Here is a 20884-nt window from a genome sequence, read left to right as displayed (position 1 = left end):
ATCATGTGCAAACAAGATTGTGGAATTCGTGTATCAAATTGAATTTATATTAATTTTTTTATATAGTGTTTTAAGTGGAAAAAGTGCCTTTAATACCCCAAGAAGAAGAATATGGCAGTACTCTTCTGTGCACTATAGCTGGCAAATTATTATCAAATTTAAAAATTCTACAATGAAAAAACCTTAAGATATTGTTGGAACGACATTTGCCTTCTCAATTATTTATATTATTATGTAATACTTTGAAGATACAGTTTAAAATAGTTTTCATATTGATGTCAACTACTCTGACATGGCGTTTCAACTCTTTATTTACACTGAAAAAATATATAAAATAAAACTGATCAAACCATATTTCAAGTAATTATATCACTCTTTGTCACTCAGTCTTACAGAAACAATTTCAGTGCCCTGCAGGCACAACATGACTAAGCAACAAATGATAAAAACTCTCTTACTGCTTATTGAACCACAATCCTTACTACCTATGTATATTAAACATCAATCACTCAGTAAGAGAGGGTGACATTTTTACCGGCAGTGTGGACATAAAAAAGACTGGCTGCTCGCTGGAATATTGTTGCATTGCATCTGGATAGAACTCAGTATTATACTACAGTAGGAGCAATAAAAAATGATTTTCATTTCTCATTCAGTGTAAAAAACAATTACATGTGCTTTAAAAAAAGTATAAAAACACAAAACAACATTCCTGCATTCATGTAAAAACATTTAAAATTCATTTAAAAAGTGCACTTGCCCCAAAATTGTTAAAATCCCATAAATGTGACACCAGTTTGGTCATGCAACTAACACCACGCAAAGTTCACAAAAGCATGACCATCTCAGACACACACAAGGAACGTACATTCAGTTTGACACACGATGAAATTCTCCAAATACAGCAGATCATCTTCAGTGCATGCTTTTTTGGTTTCCACACTTCACAGGATCATTTGAGGATCATTTGAGCCTCTGAATCCATAGGATAAACGCAGCTCAGACTTATTTCATTTGAGACCAGGGTCAGGTGGAGTCCTGGTCTGAATCTTCAGAAGCAGGTGGGGCTGGGGAGAGTGGTGGGTAGGGCCGGGGCTGGTCCAGATTCACATAGGTGATCTGGAGGTTGACATAATGTTCCCCCTCTAGGCTGGAGTGGATTTCTTGAATGACTTTCACGAGACTAGGAAAACTTGGTCTCTTCTCGGGCTCAGGATTCCAGCACTGCATCATGATGGACCACCTACAATACAAAATCCAAAATTATTTATTATTTTCTATGCACTTTTAGTCTAAAGCCAATTATGGAGCTACATGTAAATCAAAGTATGTCTGTCATACAGGGAATCCAAGCAGTATTGTGGCTGAAGCAGTCGACGGCCCTGCATTAGATAGGGTGTAATGTCATAAGGGTCCACATCAGGATACGGACTGGCCCCTCTCGTCATCAGCTCCCACAACAACACTCCATAAGACCACTAGAGGGAATAAATTATATGTTACATATTGAATGTAGAATCATACCTAGTTGCTGGAATAGGATACAAACTGTTATTCCTATAATGTTTAGAATTGATTTTCCAAAATTTAAACTTACCACATCTGATTTGGTGGTGAATTTCTGTGTCTGGAGGCTTTCTAAAGCCATCCATTTGACTGGCAGCTTTGCTTTCTTGCTGTCCTTGACGCTGTAGTATTCCTTATCATAGACGTCACGAGCCATACCAAAGTCAGCCACCTTCACTGTAAACGACTCATCCAGCCTAGAAAAAGCAGTTTCATTACAGTGGTGTCTATATTCATTGTGCTTTGATGGGACAACAAAAAAACGTTGTTTGTTACATTTTGGTGTATGCGTACATTAACAGATAATTTATGAAAATTAAGGTTGCCTTTTACTTACATGCAGTTACGTGCAGCAAGGTCTCTGTGCACAAATTTTTTGTTTGCGAGATACTCCATTCCTTTGGCAACTTGAAGCCCGAAGCCAATCAGGTCCTTCACTGTGGGATTCTGAATGTGAAAATTGAGTTAAGTTAACATGATTTTACCTAGATTAAAATGTTAAAATTTGTGATGCAATGAAATAAAAATTCAGGGCCAAAAATGTACGATCAACTTGGCCGGAAACTGAATACAAAACCCAAAATAAATTGTATTTATTAATCAATTAATAAATCAAACGTGACCCTGGACCACAAAACATATTGGACAAATTTTTTAAATTGAGATTTATACATCATCTGAAAGCTGAATAAATAAGCTTTCCATTAACGTATGGTTAGGATAGGACAATATTTGGCCGAGATACAGCTATTTGACAATTTAAAATCTGAGGGTGCAAAAAAATATTGAGAAAATCGCCTTTAAAGTTGTCCAAATGATGCATATTACTAAGTACTGTTTAGTACTGATGTTCATTCATGTTTGTTTTGTGCTATAACTAGTAGTAAGGAGGAAGAGATGACTGGATCATGTACTGGTCGAACCTTGAAGCTGAGACTTTCTTTAATATTAAAATTACCAAAGCACAAAGCTTATCATACAATTGGATAGCAAGTTTCCTACAAATAATGTTTAGTAAAGTTCATGCACCAGCAGAAAACAGCATATATGGAAAGACTCATCTTGAGATTTAAGAGTCCGTATCAGTATTGGTTAAAAATGAAAAATCGATATTGTTAATCCACCATTAGCAGCACACAGCTGATAAGTTTACCTATTGAAGTTAATGTTGTGTGCACAAAATAGACAATAACACAGTCATGCATCATCTGAAAACTTACAATTTAACACCACTGTTTTACCAAAACATTTATTGAAATTTCAGTGCATCATTGGTTAAAATGTTTATGTATAAACTGCTTTGTTTGTTCTGGAGCAACATTCCTAGTATTGGTCAGTCATATTTTAGAGTTATAGTTAGGCTTGAGAAGGGTTCAGGGTTTGAGGGTGCTTTCACACTAGCACTTTGGTGCGCACCCAGGTTCAACTAACGTCAGAGTTCGTTTGGATGATGTGAACGCTGTCCACTTAAAAAGGGTGGTCTGGGGGTACGGTTCATGTGAACTCTGCTACGGTTCGCTGCTGATATGAACGCATTTGTACCAAACTGCGCAAGTGAACCACTATTAATGTATTATTTGATAAAAATGTGTGTTTGTGTGTGTTTCACTCACTCTCCTGATGAGTGAGACCGACGGGATGCAAGCAGAGAGCTGTATCTCATTTCTGTTTGCCTTCAGCATTCTTTAGAGCATTTGCAATACTTTCAAATGACCAAGTGCTGTTATGTACTAAAGCTTTGGAAACAAACCAATGGCTCAAAAACATAAATATATAAAAGTCAACAGAGCAAGGTTATGTATTTTGCTGCCATCTCCTGCGTCGTCGTTACTAAGCAATGTGGTAAACAGCTGCTGGCTTGTTGACGCAAACGAAACCCAAAATAAAATAATATGAACGCAGTCCAGTGGGGACAGCAGGAGGGGGGACCTAGGTTAGGACCAGGCAATCGAACCAAGTGTGAAAGCACTCCACTGTAAGTGATCAACCTATCATTTCTGAAAGTTCAGGTATGGGTTAAAGGATAAGTTCATTTCCAGAATAAAAATTCACAGATATGTTACTCACCCCCATGTCATCCAAGACATGTCTTTCTGTCTTCAGTTGCAAAGAAATTAAGGACTCAAGGACTTTTCTCCATATAGTGGACTTTAATAGGAGCCAACGAGTTTAAAGTCTAAACTGCAGTTTCAATGCAAGTGGTTAAAAAGTATAACAATTTTTAATGTTTTAAGAAAATGACAGATTGTTTCGCTAGATAAGACCCTTATTCCTCAGCTGGGATGGTGTAGAGACTTTTGACGCTGCATTGAAACTGTCTGGACCTTCAACCTGTTGGCTCCCATTTAACTGGATCACATGTGGATGAGTAAATTATCAAGAAATTTTTATTCTAAAAGTGAACTTATCCTTTAAGATACGGTTAGTGCTATAATGTTCCAGCATAAAAGAAAGACACTGATTTGCAATATGGTATAAGATGTGCTTACCCTCTTTGCAGAGCGGATAAAATGCCGAAGGTCTCCGTGTTTCATGTATGGCAGGATCACCAGGGGAAGTCCATCACTGGGAAGCACAATGCCCAAGAGAGACAGAACATGGGGGTGGTGGAAGGCCTTCATAAAGATTCCTTCTCTTAAAAACTGCTCCACCTCCTCCAGATCAGTGATCCCTTTCAAGAAAAATTAAGAAAAGCATTTTTTTTTGTCCATAATGACTGGGCATTACAATGCTGTATGTAAAATACAATACAGTCAATGTTTTCTATAAGACATATTGTTACAGTATCTATATCATATGTATGACATGTGACCCTGGACCACAAAACCAGTCTTAAGTAGCACAGAAATATTTTTAACAATAGCCAAAAATACACTGTATGGGTCAAAATGCTAAATTTTTCTTTTATTCCAAAAATCATTAGGATATTAAGTAAACATCATGTCCATGTAAATTTCCTACAATAAATTCCTAAATATATCACAACTTAACTTTTGATTAGTAATATGCATCCAAATATTGTCCTGTGCGGCCAAATATTGTCCTATTCCAACAAACCATGTTGATGTATAAATCTCTCTATGTATGAATGTATAAATTTCAAAAAATGTAACCTTATGACTGGTCCTAGGTCACATATGTAAAGTTACTCTTTAATATTACTTGTACTTTAGTAACACTGTTAAATGTGATCTTTAACAAATTTCAAAATGAAGATGAAATTTTTATTTTTATTTTTTATTATGTTATTGGCAATAACATAATAAAACAAGTAAAATAATTATTAGCTTATTGTATCATCCACAATTTTAATATTGGTGCACCTCTATTTAAAACAGTATTAATTTACTTACTATTCAATGATTTGACAGCACAGTGGACCTCTTTGTCATCACTATCAATAAAATATCCATGATACACTGTACCAAAATGACCTGAGAAGGATTTGAGAATGATGCAAGAGTAGAAGAGAAAGAGGATGTACTATTAAAAACAGAAAAAGATGAAAAAATATAATGTAGCAAATCTAGATGGATTGCCGTTGCCCTAAGATATGTACCTTTGCCGATGATTTGATCATGCTGGATTTTAACCTTATTATGTGGGATCAAAACATTCTTCACCTCCTCCAACAGATCAGGCCGGAGAGCGGACACAGAGATTGTCTGGGGTTGAATCAAAGGAGCTGCTGCAGAGTCCATCGACCCAGCATATGGCAGACTGGAGAATGTTGTGCTCGAGCCTTGGAATGTAGAAACCGTGAGGCCTACAGGATGCAAAGTTTATGTAGATATGTAGTATGCTCCTATGTAGTATGCTCTTTACGAAGATGTGATGTACCAAGTTATATACTATACTATATAAGGCTATATACTCTTTCAATTATAGTTACTGTCTTGATGTTTAAAAAAACGCAAGGTTGTCTCACCTCTTCTGTAGTCACCATCAGGCGATCTGTCATAATTCTCCACAGTGCGAGTTGAATGCAGTGATAGTCGAACTTGAGCAAGTGCAGCTGCTAACCAAACAAAATGTTGTTTTTTTTTACATGCACATTCACCATTTTCTAAGAATGGTCAAAAATCATCATAATAAAAAGCAAATATTTTTCATATATTTAAAAAACTTGCTAAAAAGTATACATTTATTTGGAGTAATTTTGACAGAACGCACTTACATTTCCTTTTCTTGCGCTCTCGTGCCATGAATACGTAGGCCAGAGCTGCTCCCATGCCGACTGCAGCTAAGATGCCCAGCACCATGCCCACAATAAAATGGCTATTTGTAGTTACTACTACACCAATGTCATATTCTTCTCCATTGACTAACAGCTGAGAAACACAACGTGACAAAGCAGTCCATTATGAATGACATGCAGAGCCAACTTGAACTAATCAAAGCTGAATTCAGTAGACAGACTCTAACCTTAACTGGCGCCCCCTGGCTAGGGATAGTCAAATTTTTAGGTTTCCTGCAGGTGATCTCATTGTCCAGAACTCTAGCCTTGCAATCCACTCCATTAATTGTCATAATGATTTTCATGCAATCAGAAACGAGGGCTAGTTTTTTGTGCTGGAATGATAAAAATGTGATTAGATTGTGATATGGAACTTCAAAGCAAGACCATATAACCACATATGCAACCATTGAGACGTACATGCACTGAGACTTTGTCCTGCCCTGGGCTGAGCTCAAGCACATGGCCTTCAGTTTCAAACGGGATGGGTTCTCCATCAGGATGGCAGGTGAAAATCTGAGGCAGGAGTTCCTTGGCTCCATCCAGATCCACAGAGAGGAATCCCGTTGACTCCTCACATACAGGGCTTGTACACTCCATCTGGTTGGGATTCCCTTTACCAACACACACCTAAGGCACAGCATCCAATAAGTGGCAACATTTTCACTATTATTAAACATGGCTGTTTAAAGGAGAGCTCCACTTCCAGAACAACAATTTACAAATAATTTATTGTCATCCAAGATGTTCATGTCTTTTTGTCTTCAGTTGTAAAGAAATTATGTTTTTTGAGGAAAGTATTTCAGGATTTTTCTGCGTATAATGGACTTCATTGGTGCCCCGAATTTGGACTTCCAAAATGCAGTTTAAATGCAGCTTCAAAGGGCTGAAAACGATCCCAGCCAAGGAAGAAGGGTCTTATCTAGTGAAATGATCAGTCATTGTTTTTTAAAAATAAAAATTTGTATACTTTTTAAGCACAAAAGCTCGTGTAGCACAGGCTCTGGGATGCGCGTCCACGGGTCGTTCTTGAACGATTCTTTCATTTTGAACGAATCTTTAATGTGACTTGGGAAGAATGAGTCGTCTCTGGGAGTGATTTGTTCAATCGTGTATGCGCAACATCCTATTGGGTTCTGTACTGGAATTAGTTCACCTGTTTCGAGTCGTTCGTTCATCTTATGGGGCTGTCATGTGATGCTGATTTTGCTAAAATGAACGAAATGATTCGAAAAAAGATTTGTTCATTTTGCTGAACGAAACCCAAAGGTCCGAGTCGGTAAAATGATCTGAACTTCCCATAACTACTACAAATCACGTCTTCGAATCACCACAGTTATTTTCTCCTACAACTTCAGAATCATCCGACATCGTTGTACCTTTTTGTTTGTAAACAGCGTTTCACTTTCTTGTACTTTCTTAGTCTTTGCGTGGTCGCTTTGTAAACACGGGGTCTGCATTTCCGCAGGTGGCAGTTCCGCATTTATTCCGCATGACCTTTCGATGTGATTCAATAGTACTTGAAAGCGCATCCCAGAGCCTGTGCTACACGAGCACATGCTTAAAAAGTATAAAAAAATTAATTTTCCGAAAAAAATGACCAATCGTTCTGCTAGGTAAGACCCTTCTTCCTCGGCCAGGATCGTTTAGAGCCTTTGGAAGCTAAATTTAAACTACATTTTGGAAGTTCAAAATCGAGGCACCAATGAAGTCCATTATATGGAGAAAAATCCGGAAATGCTTTCCTCAAAAACCATAATTTCTTCACGACTGAAGACAGAAAGACATGAACATCTTGGATGACAAGGGGGTGAGTAAATTATTTGTGAATTGTTGTTCTGGAAGTGGACTTCTCCTTTAAAACACAAATCAGTCTTACGGTTTGCACAGGTGTCGTGTTGTTGCCTCTGTAGTTGATGACAGCTTGGGAAACAGAGTCCAGGTTCTGCCCGATGATTGTAATTTTTGACCCTCTTCATTGTAGCAGGACCCCAAAAAAAAACAGTAAAAATTGATCAGTTTACTGTTAAGGATTCAATTAAATGGTTGTGACAAAAGAAAAACTGAATGGTTTGACTCACCTTTTAAAACCACAGTTGGGCTTCACACCCGTCACCTCAGGATTCTCCACATATCTGAACGTTTTTGTGGTTGAAACAGTTGATTCATCAATTAAAACCTTTACATCAACTTCTGAAGTCTCCTCCACACCTTCAGACCTACAAACAAGAGACGTCCCATCGCTGGAGACGCTGTGGAGAAACAACAGTAGGAAAATACTCAGAACTCAGTGGTTAAAAACGATGTATTGGATTGGCATTCTTATATTTCTACACCGTGACTTATAACTGTTAAACAGTGAATTTCGTAACCTGGCACAATAACCTTTCAACAGGGCAAGTTCTGTTTCCAAGGTGGACCGTTCTGATTCCACCAGCATCCAGATGTTTTCCTGACAGGGTGATCAGGGTTCCTCCAATCTTAGGTCCAAGGCTTGGACTGATATCTGTGATTTCTGGGGTCTGATAGGAGATATAAAGTATGATATGAGCTTTATCAATCTAAAACAGCAAAATACCAAGAAAGGAAATGTGCTTTTTTTAATTTACTGCAAGCCAATACTCTGTCCGGTAACACTTTATTTTGATAGTCCACTTTAGACATTCTACTAACAGTAAGTAACTTTGCAACCGCATGTCAACTAGTCATTAGAGTATTAACGGTCTGCAAACAGTCTGCTCTGAGAGTTAGTAGACATGTAGTTGCAAATTAATGAGAATTAGTTGACATGTAGTTGCAAAGTTACTTATAGTTAGTAGAATGTCTAAAGTGGACTATCAAAATAAAGTGTAACCCTCTATCCTTATGTTAAACCACATAATCAAGTGGAGTAATTAAAGGTTAAGAATGTTTTAATTACCACAAAAATGAAGCCTTGTATGCTAGCCTTCCCAGAGATGAAGAATCCACTTTCCACACTCTTTTCATCCACTTGCAATGTTATATTAACATTTTCCTCTGGGCCTGATGCATCACCATCAATCCTACACACCAGCCTGAGAGAAGAATTAAACATTACATTCACGAACACCAGAGTTGTTATTAAGGATTAGTTCACAAAATTTCCTGGTATTTTAGTCCCCCCCTGTGTCATCCAAGATGTTCATGTCTTTCTTTCTTCAATCTAAAAGAAATTAAGGTTTTTAAGGAAAACATTCCAGGATTTTTCTCCATATAGTGTCCAGGTTGAAGGTCTAAATTGCAGTTTAATTGCAGCCAAGAGAGTCAAACATCCTTCACAAGAAAAGGTAAAACAACGCTGTCAGACGTTTTTGAAGTTGGAGGAGAAAACAAGGTAGAATTTTTTGCCCTACCCTACTTTTTTTTAACCAGAGTACAGAGATGAAGAACTAACCATGCATGACCTTTCGTAATTACATAATGTGTGAAGTCTTAGATGTGCAAGACGAGCATTTGTGGTTAAAAAGTTTTTGACAGATCGTTTTGCTACACAAGTTCCTTATTCCTTGGCTTTGACGCTGTGTTGAAGTCCAATACATGGAGAAAAATTCGGGAATGTTTTTCTCTCTCTCTATTTGACTGAAGAGAGAAAGACATAAACATCTTGGATGACATGAGGGTGAGTAAACTGGAAGTGAAGTAATCCTTTAAAAATGAAATTTGTTAATTGAAATTAACCTAACATAAAATAAAATATAACAGATGCAAAACTGAAGCATTTACCAAAGACTTTAGCACAAAGTTACTAAAGTAACTAAAGTATTTACTATTTACTACAGTAAATAGCAAAAAAAAAAAAAAAACACAAATAACGACAAAAAACATGCCAAAATATATCAATAAAAGCTAATTCAAAATATTATAATCTAAAGGGTACTGGATATTTGGGGGGAAAAATTACTAAGATCTCTTTGATATGCGCCTGCCACAACTTCCTGTTTCACTTGGACACAATTATATTTATCAAATTTTCTGTGGAAAACTAAAATGCGTGTATGTTACTTACTGGGAGCTACTGCTTTTTTCTGGTCTAACAGTGCAGCCATGGTTTCCCACGTTAACCTGGTGAGAGGTTTCAGTAATAGCAGGTCGGGAAGCCGACTGGAAGTTCCAGCCACAAAGAGTGATTTCACTCTTACCACTTGGGGGCACCGTGCTGGGGAAAAACTAAAATGCAAAAGTGCAAAAAAATGCATAAAGTCATGCATAAAGTTGTTGTAAAGTTGCATAAAGTTGTGCATAAAGTTCATAACATCTGTATGACAATAAATAAATGATAAAGGCCTGAAATATTGCTATTTGGATCAGTCCTGTACTTAATATCAGACATGACTATACAACATGTACTTGGTTTTTAATAAAAAAAAAAAAAAAGTCTCTAAATAGCTGACTGAATTTATGTTTTCCATGATCTTAAAGACTTTTTGAACTGAAAATGATTTATTTCTTCCAAAAGTTTCAAAAATCTTACTAATGCTGAACTTTTAAATGGTAGTATATGAGTTTTGTATAGTTTGTTAAAAACCTAAAATTTTTGTTTTTCTAGGGACTGGTGAGCAAAGAAACAGCCAACATATGCTCACTGTAGCATCTTACTACACAAGATAGCTTTGATTTGCTGTCACAACATAATTTTAGTACTTCCATTCATAAATGTGGAACATATTACAAAATTGTTCCACTCAAATGACTTTATAGCCAAAGCTCGCATTCCATCTGAGGCGAGACAGAGGTGAGAGTCCAACAGGTACTGTGGTTGTTAACACAGCCCTGCCCTGATATGACTACAATGACTCTGAAGCAGCCTTCATATTATCAGTACACACTCACTGTATATTAGAAATGCAAACTTCAGACAGACAGTTTATTGTCACATTTATTGCCCAATTATGCAATGTGTTACCTGAGTGATAACTGGAGGGCAGGAGTTGCTACTCCACCGATCTTTACACTGATGCATTTGGGAACAGACACCATCACACCAGCCACACCCCATAAACTTGGGGGCAGCTAAACACACTGAACAGTTGAGGAAATGGGCACAGCCTGGACCTCTGGGAGACACATTTATCAGCTGTAGATACAGGATGAAGAGGTTTGATATTGGATGGATATAAACAGAAAAATGCAGATGAAAACTTTGAGTCACTTTCGGTTGGGTTATTTTTAAACATTAAACCTTTAGTTCACTGCTGATGGCTGATAAAGACTTTGAACTACAAAATAAACGTGCATACCTTGTTTCCAACGACAAAGAGCAGAGACTCGGAAGAATGAACGGCAGCTATTCGTGACACTTTCTGTATGTCCTCCACAAGAGAGTAATTGGCAAACTCTACAAGGGATGATCTGCTCAGAATAACCTGAAAAGTAAAGTACTTTTTGTCTCTCTAGAGTCAGAACAACACAAGAGACTCAGTCACAGCTACACAGCTATGAAATTTATGTCCTTAACATGACATTTGTCCTTAAAAGGGCAAAAATCATTCACTGTATAAATCCAATATAGGGAGCCAACAAAAGCCCAACTTATGATCGTATTGGCTTCTGGCTAGCAGGAAAAATGTGAACTTTAATGTTTTAAACAGCTGGTAAGGAAAGGATTCTGTGAAAGCCTTTATGGAATTGCGGAATACATAATAAACAATTCTGATTTAAAAAAAAGTCAGAATTACGAGATATGAACTCAGAATTCTGACTTTTTTCTTGCAGTTCTGAGTTTACATTCTGCAGTTCTAACTTTTTCCCTCAAAATTCTGCATTTACACCTTGCAATTTTAAATTCTTCCTCAGAATTCTGAGTTTACATCTCGCAATTCTAAAATTTTCCCTCAGAATTCCTAGTTTACATCCCACAATTCTAACTTTTTCCTCAAAATTCTAAATGTACATACCGCAATTATAACTTTTTTCCTCAGAATTCTGTTTACACTTCGCAATTCTAACTTCTTCCTCAAAACATCATCTCATAATTTGAACTTTTTTCCCTCAGAATTCCTAGTTTACATCCCACAATTCTAACTTTTTCCTCAGAATTCTGCATTTACATCCTGCAATTCAATCTTTTTTCCTCAGAATTCTGAGTTTACACCTCGCAATTCTAACTTTTTCCTCAGAATTCTGAGTTTACATCTCGCAATTCTAACTTTTTCCTCAGAATTCTGAGTTTACATCTCGCAATTCTAACTTTTTCCTCAGAATTCTGAGTTTACATCCTGCAATTCTAACTTTTTACTCAGAATTCTGAGTTTACACCTCACAATTCTAACTTTTTACTCAGAATTCTGAGTTTACATCTCGCAATTCTAACTTTTTCCTCAGAATTCTGCATTTACATCCTGCATTTCTAATTTTTTCCTCAGAAGTCTGAGTTTACATCCTGCAATTCAAACTTTTTTCCTCAGAATTCTGAGTTTACATCCTGCAATTCTAACTTTTTCCTCAGAATTCTGCATTTACATCTTGCATTTCTAATTTTTTCCTCAGAATTCTGAGTTTACATCCTGCAATTCTAACTTTTTTCTCAGAATTCTGCATTTACACCTTGCAATTCTTTTTTCCTCAGAATTCTGCATTTACACTTCGCAATTTTAACTTTTTCCTTCAGAATTCTGTTTACACCTCGCAATTCTAACTTTTTTACTTTTTGGTCTCTGAAACACCCTAAAAAGACTACAACACATATGTCAGCTCCCCATTAAAGTGAAAGTACATTTCAGTAAGGTACCAATCATTTTTTTTTACAGTTTTTGAAAAACAATCAGTTTCTACAAAAAAAGGAATGATGCACTAATAACCTGCAAGAGCCTTCCATCATCTGTGCCAATATGTGCCACAGTCTTGGTCTCAATGGTAGTCACCAGAATAGAAGTAAAGAGCACATTGTTCATCCGCCTATTGAAGAAGTCCACTCTGTAGTAAGGCTTTGCCACCATGGTGGGGACAGCGCTGCAACTCAAATCATCCGGGTTCTAGACAAAATAAAATAAAATAAACAAAATATTGACTGATTAAATATATTTTGTGAATAGAAAAACTGTTTTCAAGCAACTTTTTGTTGCTCAGCAAGAAATATATAAAAAATCAGGTCGTACACAGAAAGCGCCATTTTGACACTCTATAAGTTCTGCCTGCATTTGGAGCTCAATGGACTGTTAAAAAAAAAGCTTAACTTTACACTTTTCCAAAATAAAGTTTTTCCCTTATTGTCCATTTCCTGTGCCATGTTTATTATGACTTAAAAAGGGTGACACTGGCAAAGGAAATGCATTCACTTTGACAGTTGCCCAAGTAAAAAGGAAACAACTACTTCCTGCCCCTAAAGCTTGAACCCTTGTACCAAATTAGGATTTGAGGGATATGTACAGCCTGTCAGTGGTAATGCTCTATAAGTAGGAAGCAAACATGTATTGTCCAGTCAGGATTTCATTTTCATTGCTGTAGACATTAATAAACTTTAGAACAGATATTGTCATATATGTTGACTTTTTGCTCCAGTGAAACACAAATTTTAAAGAATCTTCAAACATTCCAATATTTCAAATAGGATGTAAAGGCACCTTAAAAGTATATCTAAAGTAATTCATACACATGTAAAATTCCAATTCTTCTGAATTAATATGATAACACTGTGAATTTAGTAATTTTAGCTGTTATTGACTGGAAATCTTGACCTCCATCACGGAAACACATTCATAAAGGTTTATAAAGGATCATTTTTTTGTTGTTGTCTGAATTGTGTGCTTTTGAAACTGAACTAATCCAGTTCTCCAATCTGGTGATCCAGTGGTTATCAGCTCATTCTTCAGTACTTCTCTTTGGAACGTTGAGTAAATAAGGAAAGAATTTCTTTCTTTTGTTTCCCAGTTGATTAAAAAGTAAAATACGAAAGGAAATACACAAAAATGTAAGTATTCACAATGGACATGTTAAAATGCATAAACTACACAACTTTGCATTGTAAATCTGGTTTTATTTCAGGCAACTTTCTCAATATCTCTGTTTCTACAAGTTAAAGACAAATTGTTGACGTCAGTATTGAACATCCTGATACTACATGCTTTCTTTAATTTCTCAGCTCTGGCTCATTGCCTGTTTAAGAGCGTGAGAGATAATGCCACACTCAGTACAAAAAAAAAGTTCAGTCTGCTACAGAAAGTTCAGTCTACTAGTAAGGTATTGAGTAACGTATTACAGTTCATGTACGAACATGTGGCAGCTGGTATCTACAAAACAAAAAGTGACTTCACAAATTAAACAACATAACAGACTTCCAAACCAAATGCAATAACAGTGTATGACAAAGCTTGACTCTACCAGAGTGATCCTTGAGCAAGTGCAGCACCACATTTGAGTTTAAAGGAAAATGTAATGTTTGTGTGAGTCATTTCCTGAGACTGGTTCCACTAACCATTAAATATTTTATGGTCTACTCCTTTTAAGGTATAGGTTGTGAAATACAAACTAAACCAATTACAAAAACCCTTTAAATAAACACAAGATGGGGACAAGCCTTGAGGTACTGTACAGGTAGAAACATAAAATGCCATATAAAATGCCTTTTCAGTGAACGCATAGGGGAGACTTACATGGAAGCGAAGACATTGTTGAGTAAAGCCATTACTTTTGTTTTCTTTGTGCACAAATGTCACCTGGACTATTTTAACGATGTCCTTACTACCTTTCTGGACCTCGAACATGGTAGTTACATTGCTGTCTATGCAGATTCAGAAAGCTCTCTGATTTCATCAAAAATATCCTAACTTGTGTTCCAAAAATGATCAAAGGTCTTACAGGTTTGGAATGACATGAAGGTGCATAATTAATGACAGAACTTTCAAGAAGATGCGGTGAGAAATGCAAACTCACCTCATGTGGGCACATTTCACATGACTGAAAGTGGCACAATCCCCGAGAGAGCTGCTCCGTTCCACTTGAACAGCAGGACTCGACCCCTTTCTCAATCTCGCTGTTCACGTCATCTATTGAAAATGCGCACAAGGCAGACCGTCTGATAGGATTCCCCTTTTCATCCGTTTCAGCAAACACCCCGTAAAGTATTGGGCTGTCCATCTTCACTCCTAGCTCATCAGCCAGCTCCTTGCCTGCCGTACTGAAATGAGCAGCTTGAACCGAGTTGTACACAACATCCTTAATCCACGAGCTCCTTCTCCTGCGTTTGGGCTCAAAGCGGCACTCCAGAACGATTTCCCTGTACATCCAAGGCTCGCTGTCCTGAATCGGCAGCCGCCCAAGATGGGTCTGCAACTTGCTGTTTGGTTTCATCGGGCTCTCCCACTGTACAGATAAGAAATAAACATATTCTGGCGTGGAGAATGTATAGATGTAGTCGATGGTAAATTTATCCTGGAATTCGGGAAGAACTGTCAGACCCTTCACTTGGCTGTCGAAACCATCTTCTGTGGCAAGCAAGCGACGAATAGAAAGGGACTGTTTGCCATAAGATCCAGCAATGGTGGTATTGATGGTAGCTGCTGTAAAGAAGAATGTTGAAAATCTATCTTTGACCGCGCTGACCTTTGTTCCCAGAGGACTAGCGACACAATCAGGACAAGCTGAGGACAAGTTGGTCCTTTTATCAAACAAACATTGAGGGTCTTTGGGTGTTTTGCCTTCATCAACTTCAACAGAGTTACAGACTCCATACTGGGTGCTCCCACAGATGTACAGGAGGTCAAAATAGCCCTGAGGCTCTAAAACAAGAACTTGGTTATCTGTGTCCAGTGGTGTCCCCGGTTCATTCTCAATACCACAATGGCAGGTTTTGCAATCTGGACTGCCAACTGGCCCAGTTCTTAATTCCCATAGTTTGGTGAGATTTTTATCCAAGGCTTCAACCACATTTTGAGAGGCCACATAAACCTCATTAAAATTTTCATTAACAACTATGTTTTGTATGGCTTTCGCAGTTTGGAAAAAAGAGACAGGGTAGGTAACAGAAAAGTTTACGTTCATTTGTGGGACTGTAGGACATGATTTTAGTGCACAGGTCAGATGTATCTGCAACCAGATACATTTTAACAAGGTCCTGGGGCTGATGAACATCTCCGTTATCCTATGTAGCATGAGGTGAACTGCTAACACATGATGAAGATAACCAGGACCTTAGAACAGGAAAAAACAGAAGAAAGAGATATATGTAAACTGTAAAATGCTTTCAGCATTATGTCAAAAACAAAATCCGTCTACAGTTTCTTACAGTATCAGTAACTTCCTTTAGCAATAAGACTGCTAAAGAACAACAATGCAGTCCTCACTAAAATGATCAACATTTTTATAGGCACTTACTGGCATTTTGTTTCCATCACACAATCAGTCAAAAGTTTCTGAACAGTAAGATTTTTAATGTTTTATAAAGAAGGCTTTCCTGCTCACCAAGCCTGTATTTATGTAATTCCAAAGTACAGCAAAAATAGTAAATTTTCAAAATATTTTTACTATTTAAAATGACTGTTTCTATTTGAATATATTTTACTATACAATTTATTCATGTGATTTCAACGCTGAATTTTTGAATCATTCTTATATTCTGATTTGCTGATCAAAAATAGTTATTATTATTATTATTATGTTGAAAACAGTAGAATTTGTTCAAATTTTTTGATTAATAGAAAGTTCAGAAGAACAGCATTGATCTGAAACTGACATTTTTTGTATTACAGTTTTTCTCGATTGCTAAAACACTATAACCAGTCTTTTAAACTAAAATTTCAAAACCATAATGCCATTTTTCAAAAAGCACACCCATTTCCCTGAACTATAAACACTATTCCCCTGCTTTAACACATGAGTCAGATTTGGTAAACTGTTACTGCAAAACTCTACACACAAATCCCTACATTCCTTAGTGCTTACCCCATGTGGTCATTTAGAAAGCACTAGTATTCAATATTGTTCACTCAAGTCAGCAAAGTTTGAGCTCAATTAGCACACAATTACCCAAGTGGAAACACTAGGAGTCAAAATTTATCGCACATCAATCAGAACCTTCGATGGAGATAAAAGGGCCAAAGTCAGCTTACAGTTTGGTGCATTTCTCAGATCAGAAATTAAATTCTCAAAACTACTTGTTCAACCTCCACATCATCTAGTCACTTGTGCACATCATAAAATGTTTCTCATTTTTTTTAAAACAAATTGCGTTTGCTTTGGTATGTTCATGCAACTGATTATGCAACTGATTTGTCTGCGGTTTTCTTACATTATCAGTTCCCATTTTCATGTTGCTCAAAATGTATTACATGTATATAGTTCTCCGTGCTATAGTCTTACCCCTCAAAACATCAAGTCATTAGCTCATCGTATATGTCTTTACAGTAAATGCTAAATTTTTGATCTAGTTGACATAAACTGTCAAGCATATTCTACACATTTCTATTAGACTTTTTGTAAATTTGCCCTGAATTGTTCAGGTGAATATTGACTTTCGCTAATGTAGAAACTACAGATCGACCAATGATAAAGCAGTTCTCTGAAACAGCTCAAAGGTACATCTCAACATCTCATGAAGAGTAGGAGGTAAAAGAGGAAGAGGAGGAGAAGGAAGAACATGGAAGAGAAATAGGAAGGGCAAGGGCAAGAAAACAAGCATATTTTAGTTGATGCATGCCAGGGTTGGATCAGGCATGCAAGAGGATTTTAGCACTGCTGCCTGTCCAGGGCCAATTTAGTCTGTGATGTTGAGGTGGTTCTTTGGCCTGTCCCAGACCAAAGACAGGATGCTGGGGCAGAACAATTATTTTTGTTGTTGTTTGCTGTTTTGTACTGTACTCTACAGTACAATAAATTAAGGATTAAAACACTTGCAAATGCATAGATTTGTTGTGTTCATCATGTGAATTTTGTTTTGTTTTTTTCAAGCAACACTTATTACCAGTTTTCGTAGTATTGTTTTGAATTGATCTCATCAGTGTGTAAAACTGTGTTGTAGTGTGTGTGTTTTTGAGGGTTTGTGTGTCATGTCTGAGAGCAAAGTTTGTTTTTTTTCAGCAAGATTGAGTTTTTTTGAGTGGAGAGGTTCATTTTGACCTGAATACAGTAAGTTCCGGGAATTGAGTTTGAGGTTACGGATTTGTGTTTAGAGTTTCGCAAAAGCAGGGCATAATTTCAAGAAATATGTTTAAGCAATTGAGAAAAACTGTAAGATTTTGTTTTAAGATTATTTGTAATGGGATAAATGTCTTTATCATCACTTTTGATCAAATTAAACCATCCATGCTAAATAAAAGTATTAATTTGTATCATTTCTAACTGAAGACCGAAGTAATGATGCTAAAAAAAATTAGCTTTGATCACAGGAATAAATAACTTTTTAAAATATATTAAATAGTACAAACATTTCAAAATTGTACTGTTTTTGCTGTACTTTGGATCAAATAAATGCAGGCTTGATGTGATAAATGTAACTTCTCAAAAAAACACTGTTAAAAAACTTTTGACTGGTAGTGTACATTGTATTAAAAAAGCTCTTCCTTCCATTTTGCATATAGCCTATCATACAGCTGTATTACACAAATCTTACATGCTTTATTGTGCATTTGATAAATAAACTTTGATTGTACTGATTGTTTGAAGTACTGAAATTAAAGTGTGACACTTTTTTGTCACCACATTTTACTTTTTAATTAATTGATGTACAACATGTATATTACTTAAAAAAGAATTACATACAAATATGTACCACAGTAACTATAATTTCCAACAAAACAGGCAACATTTCTGCATTTGGCATCTTGAATATAAAGGAGGTTTACATTTTGTTACGTTTACATTTTATCAGTTAACACCATAGTATACAATAGTTAATTTGTGGTAACATGGTTGCAGACACTGTTATCAATAAATACATAAAAACCTTGAAGGCATTCCCATATTTTGGCGGAAACTTTGGTTGCCGTCGTAGAATTTTACAAGTTAATTAGTCCATGAGTTAGACAGAAGATGACTGAATAATTACGCAGTGTATATCTTTAAGAAAACGATTTCACTGTAATGTAGGTTAGGAAATACATACATTCCTTGTAACAAATCACTTGCTGTCGCAAAAAAAAGCAATATGCAACTTAACGCGCAATTTACAGTAATCATAAACAAACATGTCAGAGTAACCAGCTTTGATTTTCGTGTTCAGTCACTTGTTGTTAATACATTTACACTATATACAAAGAAATATAAACCAAAATGTTACGTTTGTAGGGAGCATTTTACAAAACGTCTAAGCACTAAAAGGACAGAAATGAATTATCGATTGTTAAGTATAAAAAAAGTGTGTGTAAAAAAAAGTACCTGAGGCTCACCTGTGGCCTTTTACCTATTTTCGTGAAGTCCAATGAAGATTGAACGTGCGCTCTCAAACGTCAACTCCCGGTACAAAAACTCCACAGAAAACGGTAAAAGTGATTGTACTTTAAGTTGTACATACCTGGGGACACCTCACAAGATTATCTGGTTTCTTCGTACGGGACAGTTTCGACTTCATGTATTAGCGTGAGATAGAGAACGCAGTCAATCCCCCATTTACAGAACACGCCTAAACACCTCATAAGGAAGTGAGGTTGCACAATCCTTCGCCAACCTAAACATCTCCCCAGGGATTAAAATCAACACAAATTTAAGGCTTGCACACCCCTTTTCTTGTCTAAATAGCATTTAAGCGCATATATAATTTATGTCAACAAACATTTGGATTTCCTTGACTTGTGGATTTCCAATTTGGTTTAGCAGCAATTTTGAAGGAATGCAGGGAATTTATTTTTTCCATGCAGGCTAGGCTGTTCTGGGGTGAGGGGGGAAACTGTTACGTCAGGATTCGTTCTAATATATGTAATAAGCTGATATTCATATTACATCATACATACACACAGTAATACACTTTACATGGTGGTTGTGGTGATACAAGGCAAATAAACAGTTGTTTCACACTACTATATCTTAATGTGGGATCAGAAAGGAGGGGGAAATGGGAAATTAGTCATGTGTTTTAACATGAGTTTTGGGTGTATCATATTTTGGAGCAGAACCTGAGTGACATTTCAACATAACAGATGATGTAATTATAGATATGCACGTAAATTAAATACAGATGTTATTATTCTCGTTTTTGCTAGTTCCACTGTCTATATAAGGGCAAAAAACCTAACAATTGCTTATTCCAGAATATTTTAAAAAAAATGTATCTGTCTAAATGTATAAATAATAAATAATTTATAATTTATAAATACGTCATTATTATAGTATTTTCTGTAGTCAATGGGAAAAAAAAAATCAGATATGAGTAGAATGGCATTCATTACTTGCAGAAAGCAAAGAAGACCTGAGACGAAAATGTTTTATAAGTTAATATTTTGAAATTATATTGCCACGTATGCATCTTAGTGAGGTAATATCTTGGTTCTGCTAATTCAAAGTTTCAAATTCTATTTATTATATTATCTATATATATTATTTCCTATATATTACATTCTATTATTAAATAATAATAAGTATTATTATATATTAATAATAAGTATTATTATATATTCAAATTCGGTTTTGATACTACCCATTCAAAATATGCGGATTCTAGAAGTATCCGGATGGTGGCGCCACAACCTGTAAATTTATAAAAATTAAGAAAAAACTAAAAATGCTTTGCAACACATGCTATCCAAATGTATTCCTGCTTGAAAATGAAGACATTAAAACAATATTATACGAAATATATATATACACAACACACTAACACTTATATTCAACACACAAATTGCAAATGTTCATGCTGCTGTTAGTTACAATACAATTGCTTGAAAGAGAAATTTCTAAAGTTGCAGAGAAAGTACTTTTCTCTTCCTTACAGCATTTGAGAACAACTCAGCCTGTTATTAGCCTAAACAGCCCATTTAGGACAGCCAGTTGAGGCACAAAGGTCACACAGACTTCCTTTTGTCAGCTCAAACTCTGTTTGGGGTCCGTTCAGATCTCTTTAGTGCATGTCTGTTTGCCAGAACTGGTGGAAATAGAGTTGTTGTTAAACTGTGTAGCCAGTAAACTACATTGGTCAGG

General features: G+C 36.2%; 1 protein-coding gene across 4 annotated transcripts; it reads right to left on the bottom strand.

Annotated features, from left to right (window-relative positions):
• Positions 1-202: 202 nt before the first annotated feature.
• mst1ra (macrophage stimulating 1 receptor a) lies at positions 203-19500 on the bottom strand. 4 transcript variants are annotated; one of them, XM_051113148.1, is made up of 21 exons: positions 19130-19500; positions 14693-15948; positions 12622-12795; positions 11062-11187; positions 10728-10898; positions 9831-9991; positions 8724-8859; positions 8189-8325; positions 7885-8055; positions 7683-7776; positions 6224-6433; positions 5992-6138; positions 5744-5897; positions 5495-5584; positions 5126-5332; positions 4920-5000; positions 4056-4237; positions 1904-2013; positions 1598-1763; positions 1342-1478; positions 203-1243 (listed from the first exon to the last, which is right to left on the bottom strand). In XM_051113148.1, the coding sequence occupies exons 2-21, from the start codon at positions 15908-15910 to the stop codon at positions 1027-1029; spliced, it is 4089 nt and encodes a 1362-aa protein (XP_050969105.1). In that variant the 5' UTR covers positions 15911-15948; positions 19130-19500; the 3' UTR covers positions 203-1026. The 4 variants fall into 4 exon arrangements, with proteins under 4 accessions (XP_050969105.1, XP_050969104.1, XP_050969103.1 ...); XM_051113147.1 differs by having other exon boundaries at positions 19141-19500; XM_051113146.1 differs by having other exon boundaries at positions 19266-19500.
• Positions 19501-20884: the final 1384 nt, after the last annotated feature.

This window comes from Labeo rohita, chromosome 6 (assembly GCF_022985175.1).
Source record: "Labeo rohita strain BAU-BD-2019 chromosome 6, IGBB_LRoh.1.0, whole genome shotgun sequence".
NCBI lineage: Eukaryota > Metazoa > Chordata > Actinopteri > Cypriniformes > Cyprinidae > Labeo > Labeo rohita.
This window is presented reverse-complemented; position numbering and strand designations above follow the sequence as displayed.